At 50.8% G+C, this 7,412-nt stretch overlaps 1 protein-coding gene across 1 annotated transcript; it reads right to left on the bottom strand.

The window, feature by feature from the left end:
- Nucleotides 1-1,175: 1,175 nt before the first annotated feature.
- On the bottom strand, nt 1,176-6,731 carry LOC116629586 (cytochrome P450 4A11-like; the record flags this gene model as incomplete). Its single annotated transcript, XM_032399836.1, has 10 exons — nt 1,176-1,256; nt 1,402-1,466; nt 2,346-2,479; nt 2,575-2,765; nt 2,856-2,962; nt 3,404-3,558; nt 3,911-4,035; nt 5,039-5,166; nt 5,623-5,667; nt 6,590-6,731. Coding segments are annotated over 10 exons (1,173 nt in total), but the record flags the coding sequence as incomplete, so codon positions are not given.
- Nucleotides 6,732-7,412: the final 681 nt, after the last annotated feature.

Genomic DNA, 7,412 nt, shown 5'->3' with positions numbered 1-7,412 from the left:
AAAAAACCCTGAATGGAATAAAATATGAGTCACCATTAGTTCTGAGCTAGGAATTGAGCTGTCTACCCCTCTCCTGTCTCTACTGGCAGCTACATGACTTGCACCAATGTCTAGGAGGAAGGACTCAATCCCAGGGAGAAACAAATCCTGGAGCCAGTATCTGAAGAATAATTTGCTTAAGACGGTGTGTGAAAGTGGATTCCCTCTGTATGTGAAGCATTGACAGATTTCTGTATTTGGAAAAAAACATTTTTCTAGTAACTACTTACAAAGTTTACTGTAGTTACTATTTATAGGACCCTTTCAGCAGCACTAGAGGATTTCACAGAGGCCACTCTGGAGAATAGTCATCCCACTGAACAGCCACTTCAAGTGTGCTTTACGTTTGACACACCAGATAATGTTCAAACTCCGTGTGTCATATACATACAACAGAGTCGATTTTCTCTCAAAAGCAATTTAATGTCCTCATTTTTATATATTTGCCCATTTGGAAGATTGGACTCTAAGTGTAATATTAAGGTATGTAGAGCCCAGATCATATGTAATGATTAGACAACTGGGAAAATTGTCAAGTGTACATGACCATTACCGTGGAATCAAAAATTCATTTGGATAGATGAAAATATAGTGGCAACACAGATTAGTCGAGTACTTTATGAAGGCCTTAGGAGACTGCAGGAAACTTTCCTGTGTATGGCTTAAATATTTGAGACATGCAGGCAGCTGAGGATGGAAACACATGCAATGTAGTCAATGGTGCAGTGTGGGGCGGAATGGGGAGCTGAGTGGTAAAGGCTGGTTTGAGGATGTGTGCAAAAGAAATCTTTTGATTCCATCCTGACTTTGACATCGACAACACTTGAAAATAACATGTGAGAAAATCTAATTCTATAAAGTCATACTCATAAAATGAAGAACTCACAAGAATACCCTGAGCTTTTGAACACCCACTGACACTGAATTGTGGCTGGAGACTGGGTAAGAGCAATGGGTCAAAGTCCCCATGGCGTGGAGTGATTACCAACTTTCTTTGTCATAGAGACACACACCTCCTTCCCAGCACGCCAGCATGCCAGGGCATATCTGAAGACACCCACACAAATGTAGGAGGTCACAAACATCAGGTATGTACCCAGGAAACAGCCCCCCTCCCCCCTCCTGGTACAAGTGCCTCACCTTGCTCCTCCTGAGAAGGGCAGGAAAGCATGGCTGTGTCGAGAGGAATCTGGTGCAAACCGGGAAGGGTCAAACACCTGCAGAAGGAGCACCAGGGCCGGGACAGGCATGATCAAGCCCCTCCTTCCAATCATCCAAGGGACAGCACACCCAGAGGTGGGACAGGAGAAGGAGGTTGGTTTGGAGAGGTCATCCCACGCCCTCCTCCCAAGGCCATCATACCTCTGGGTTTGGCCACACTTTTGGGTTGTGGTGAAGGGCATAAATGGAGAGCAAGACTAAGAATCCTGTGGGGGCAGAAGAGAGAAAACTGATCATACATGCCTGCGGGGCCCAGGTGCACCCACACAAGCTTGGCAGCCACAGTGAGAGCCGCTTTTCATCTCTGTGAATGGAATGATAGTGTTGCAGGAGAGGTGGGGCAGACATGGCACAGAACGCGTGCACGTGTGCACAGATTAGTAGATAACCATGACCAGGCTGAGAAGCAGGAAAGAACTGGAGGCTTGTTTTTTGGAGCAACTCAAGGGACAACTCACATTTATCAAGTACCATCCATGAGCCCTTGGAGAATATGCATGAACTCCTCCATCCTCACAACAACCCTCCAATGAAGGCTCGCATCTCCCTTGGTCCCATGAGGCACCTGAGCCTCGGAGAGGCTGAACAACTTGCCTATGACCACCCAGCCAAGCCGTGGCAGGGCTGGGATTCGGAGCAGAGGGGAGCTGAAAGGTGGCCTCCAGCCATGGCAGGGATCTCAGATCTGGCCATCAACCTGAGGGTTCCCCGGAGACTGGACCATCTGACATATCACAGTGAATACTCTAATCTCACTCATTAGCCAAGACCCTATAAGGAAAGACCACATCTACCCCTGCCCCATCTGATTATCTCTCAAGCACTCATAACTCAGGAAATTAGAATATTAGGGCAACTCACCTAGCCACATTCAGAGGCTGTCATGTATTTCTTTCTTGATCTTTGGGCCAATTTAAGCTCTGTGGAAGCACACCATAACCTCATCCAAACAAAGTAATTTTTGATTTTCTTGAGGGGGAAATGAGTCTCAAAGACATGCACAAACTGCCCCAGAACTTGCGGATTTCTGACCTCCCACGCATTCCTGCAGAGTACTTATGCAGTGAGAGTGGTGAGGCTCACACCTTTGGGTAAGGAGCGTCCATCAGGGAAGGTGATGGGCTTGCTGAGCTCTCTGCCGACCCCTGGAACTGGCGGATAGAGTCGCAGTGCCTCCTTGATGCACATGGTGGTGTAGGGCATCTGGTCCAGGTGGTCCCTAAAACAAAGCTATCCTGAAGGGCCGTCAAGGCCCTGACACCCAGGGAATTCTCTAGTTGAGGGGCAGGGCCCTCCCATCTCATGAGTACTCACCAGGTGATGGAGGCGCCGTCCCCCAGGAGGCTCTGGATCTCCTCCCGGCACCTCTGCTGATGCTCGGGGTGTGTGGCCAGAGCATAGAGGATCCAGGAGATGCCGCTGGCTGTGGTGTCATGACCCTCAAACATGAAGGTGTCCACTTCCGCATGGAGGTCCTTGTCAGATAAGCTGTTCCCGTTCTCCCTCTGGGAGACAGGGAAGGAGGGCAGGGTTTGAGTTTGCCCCCCTTCTCCACACTTGTCTGCAAAGCCTCAGGCCTCCCCTGCCACACTCACTTGGGCAAAGAGGAGGATGTCCAGGAAGTCCAAGTGCCTCTTGCTCCTGACCTTCTCGAGCTCTCCCTCCTCCTGCAGCTGAGCCTTCCTCAGCTTGATCACTTGGTCTGTCCAGAACAGTGTTCCCAGGCAGAGCTGAGAGCTCTGGGTGCCCAGACACAGCCACCCACAGTAGCCCACCTGCCCCCTGTGCCCCAGTCAGGCTGCCAGGTGGATCAGGAGTGTGGGAATGGGTGTGCTTCTCAGGGGGAGAGCTCTAGTGCCAGGCGCTTGCCGGTCCTCACTCCCCTCAACAGCACAGCCCAAGGAGACTCTGCTTGAATGCTGCTGGCAGGGGCTCTCCTTCAACCTTCACCCATGTGGTGACACATGTAGCTTCCTGCATAGCACCTGGCACCCTAACAGCTGCACCAGGGGAGTGCCTGGGGTGGGTGTTTCCCAGGTCCTGGAGGGGCAGCGAGGGGCAGGACTCTGCCTGAGGGGTCAGGGTCAGTCCCTTTGGGATGTGCCTGATGAGGAGGGGAGGTGCCCAGAGGGCAGAGTCCAACCTGTGTGTTGATGGGCAAGCTGGCAAGCCTGGTGGTTCCAGCGGCCCTCAGGGGTCAGCCTGTAGATGAAGTCTTTCTGGTAGAAAGCATTCCTTATCCGGGAAAACACCAGGTTGTTCAGGTCCCGAACGGCCTGAAGGTAGGATTGGGAGTACCTGAAAGGGGAGGATGCAGAAGGGACTGGATGGAGGGAGGCATCTGACCTGGAGTGGAGTGGGTCTGTGGGTGGAGCGTTCCTCAAACAATGGGACAGGCAACCCTAGGCATTTGTCATGTCGTTCTTACACCCTCGATACTCTCAGCCCCTTATGAGGGACGTGGGCAGCCAGGCTTCTCCCTGTGGCAGGGATGAAGGCTTGGTGTGGGCTGAATTTGACTGTGGCCTGGGTCTCTCTGCAGAATGTGGCTCTTTGGGCTGGTAAACATCCAAGCTGCCCTAACTGCCTCTCAGATAAGTCCACACTAGTTGGTAAGAAATAGAACCCGGCAGCTAAGGATTTCACTGACCTGTCTGCCTGGTGGTTGCCCTGGTAGCTGAAGGCACACTTCATGATGGTGTCCAACGTCATTGAGGAGATGTGTCCAAAGATCTCCAGAGGTGAGTTCTGGCTGAGGAGCTCCTCCCATTTGTCCTGTGGTAGAGGGACACATTGGTCCTTCTCTACTCCTCCAGAAGGCCCATGTAGAGAAGGCTAGACTCTCTCTCTGCCTCTCCTCATATTCTGATGAGATGCCCTCACTTTCTACAGCGGTTGTGTTTCATCAGTTTAGGCCCGTATAGCCAAGTGTTTGTAATATGGTGAATATTTTCTCAGAATATACTCTGAGGAAGTTGTTATTTAATTGTTATTTAATTAATCATGATCTCTTATAGTCTGACTTAGGAATAAGTTTGGTGATAACCACCTTTTAGCAGACCAGAAAACATTGTTTCTCAGGGGACTAAGGAGGAATCTTTTCTGTCCTGCGGTTGATCTACACATGAGAAACCAGTGAAGTCCCAATTTAGGGAGCAAGAGTCAAGGCAAAGGAAAGGTCAAGGGGCCAGTACTGGGGTTCCTAAGGAGGGGATATCAGGGACCTCAATTCCTCTTATTCAGCAAATGTCAGTTGAGCACAGTGAGTGAGAAATAGGGTCATGCTCAGAGGTGATGTTATGGCAGGACCCAGCCCTGGAGGTAGAGACCTGATCTCCATTTCCCTCCATGGAGTGGCTAAAATCCACCAGAAGCCTTCAGCCCCAGGCCAGAGTCCACCTGAGTGACATCCTGGGATGTCCACCCTGCCACTGAAGCTGTTACCGCCCAGACCAGCCACGGGCAGCTTGTCCTGTTGTCCAGGGGCATTGACTACTCTTCCTGTGCAAGCCAAAGCATGGAAGTGGGAGGAGAAGGGACCCTTTATCTACCATGACTGTCTCTCCTGTGGGCAATGAGCAAAGAGTGGTTGAAAGTGGGTGCCTGGGTGCTTTCTTGTTCCATCCATCCCCAGGGAGCCCTGTCTCATAGTATGGTATAAGTGGGTGATTCCAAGGGCCAAGTCTAATGGATGTCTGAGGGACACAGCTGTCTGAGAGTGGACTTTGTGGACTGTGCTGTGGGTGTGAGTGTGCAGGTGAGGAGGGGTTGAACTCACCAGCATCACTCGGACAGAATCGGCCATGAGTCCCACGTAGGGCTTTAGGATGTCATAGTGGAAGGCTGGGGTCAGCATCCGCCTGTGCTGGAACCACGCCTGCCCATTCAACAGGAGCAAACCGTACCCTGGACCACAATGGGTGTATGTGTGGGGAAGGAGCCTCCCAAGAGTTGCCTGGGGACAACTGGGGAGGAACCCAGGGTGTCGAAAGAAGGGCATCCTGGGCAAGGCAGGAAAGGCCAGTGCATGTCAGGAAGGGGACTTCCCAATGCCTGGTGCACAGCCGTGAGGTTGAGGTTGAAACAGAGCAGGGTTGGGTCAACGGAGGACTTCAGTGAAAAGTTAGGCTGAGATCATTGGCGAGGACTCAGAAGTGATGGGGGAGAAGCTGACCTGCAGGAGGGCTCCCCTACCATAAGGTAGGTGTGAGGTTTTTATCAGAAGAAGAGAAAGGAGGCTCAATTCAGAGTTGAGTGGAGTGACTGTGGTACCAGTCACCTCAGACTTAATCTGGGCCAGATGGATAGATGTTGGCAAACCTAAGCAGGAGGTGAACCATATTCCTAGTTAAATGTACTTACCTATCCAGGGAGCCATGAATCTGTAGGAACCATGAGACTTTGGGTCTGAAAGTAAGAAGGGCATTACAGGAAACTGGAGGTGACCCACGAAGACAGGCTGCCCTCAGGAAGTAGCTGTGGTCCAGACCATTGTCCCCATCCCTTCCTGATGATTGTCAGCTGGCAGTTTGTGTCAATCCACCTCCCACTTGCCTTCCAACCCAGACTCTCTTTCTTTCTTGATAGTTACTGTGGGCTCGGGAAGGCAGACTTAGTGTCCCACAGCAGAGCCCTATGGAATAGGAAGTTGAATCAGCAAGAAATACAGCTTCTGGCCTCAGTGGCAGGGAAAAGACTGTAGCTTCTCTGGTGTTTTTTGTTTTGTTTTGTTTTGTTTTGTTTTGTTTTGTTTTGTTTGTTTTGTTTTGTTTTGTTTTGTGTTTGTTAGTTGTTTTCTTTATTTTTGTGGTTGGTCAGTCATCCCATGTCCCAGCACAGGCAACAGGTAGGGGTTCTACCCAAGCCATCATGGATAGGAGATTGTCTTGGGTTCTGGGGTCACACCACTGTGGTGAAGAAAGTTAGAAAGAAAGAAGGAAAGAATGAAAGGTGGAAAGAAGGAAAGGTGGAAAGTTGGAATGGAGGGAAGGAAGGAAGGAAGAAGGAGGGAAGGTGGGAGTGAAGGAAGGAAGGAAAGAGAGAAAGAAAGAAAGACAGAGAGAAAAGAAAGGAAGAGAAAGAAAGGAAGAAAGAGAGAGAAAGAGGAGAGAGAGAAAGGAGAGAAAGAGGTAATCCCTCACAGGTGTTTAAGCATTCAAACTGAGTAACTTGTATTTGGGCTTCTGCTGGCTCTTGGGCTGGGAGGATGGCAGGTAGAGGGTCAGATATTGATGACTGAGCCAGCAGTCTCTTCTGGAATGTCACAGTCCCCCAGGAATGTATCCAAGCGGGAAAAGCCACTCCAACAGACAAGTGGGTTTGCTCTCACCTGATCGCCCCAGGATCACCTTCATGTAGTCCGGGTCATAGACTATGAGGCTAACCTTGCTTCCCCATAGCCAGCGAGGACTGGCACATGGATATTTCTCTGCCCTTTTCTGAAGCTCTTGTAGCTCCTGATCATTTTGGAACTGTAACCAAAGGAAAGACAAATCAATAAAACCTTGCTTCCTCTTTAGGTCCACTGCTTGGAGTGGTGGTGGAGGGTAGGATGGCCACATGGAGATAGTTTGGGATATCGGCAGTGATTAGGAGTTTGAAACAGTTTCCGATGAGCTAGACTCTGATTGGGATTCCAGATTCATGGCATTTCTGTTCTAGTGGGAGTGGAGGTGGGGAAGTTAATCGGGCCCTACACTGAGAAGTGTTGTCCAGTGACTTAAGGAGGCTACTCTGAGCTCCCAGGTCATGTCCATCACTGGGGCCGCCCTTCTCCTTGGATCCAGTGCAGGGACTGTGTAGGGGGAGCCTCTCACCATGAAGCTATGTTACCTCATCCTCCAGGATCCTCTCAAACCTGTGCAGCAAGGGCCCCCGGGGGATCCTGTTTCAGCAGCGTTGCATGCCCCCTGTTTGATTGCTTGCTCCCCAAGCCAGTCAGCTTCCAGAAACTCCTGCTTCTGGGTAGTGTCAGTAGTTCCTCTGGGGAGCCCCAAGGAGCTAGATGGTGCTCTGCCTGGCTCTTCCTCTCTCTGGGTCACTCTGACACCCACTGGTCCATCAGTCTTCCAGACAACCGCTTGGGACTGCCATATCTCCCTGAACAGGTCTGGCCAGGGCCAGTTGACACTCTTGTAGAGGAGTTCGTGCCC

This window comes from Phoca vitulina, unplaced genomic scaffold, assembly GCF_004348235.1.
Source record: "Phoca vitulina isolate PV1807 unplaced genomic scaffold, GSC_HSeal_1.0 scaffold1559, whole genome shotgun sequence".
In the NCBI taxonomy this organism is placed as follows: Eukaryota; Metazoa; Chordata; class Mammalia; order Carnivora; family Phocidae; genus Phoca; species Phoca vitulina.
This window is presented reverse-complemented; position numbering and strand designations above follow the sequence as displayed.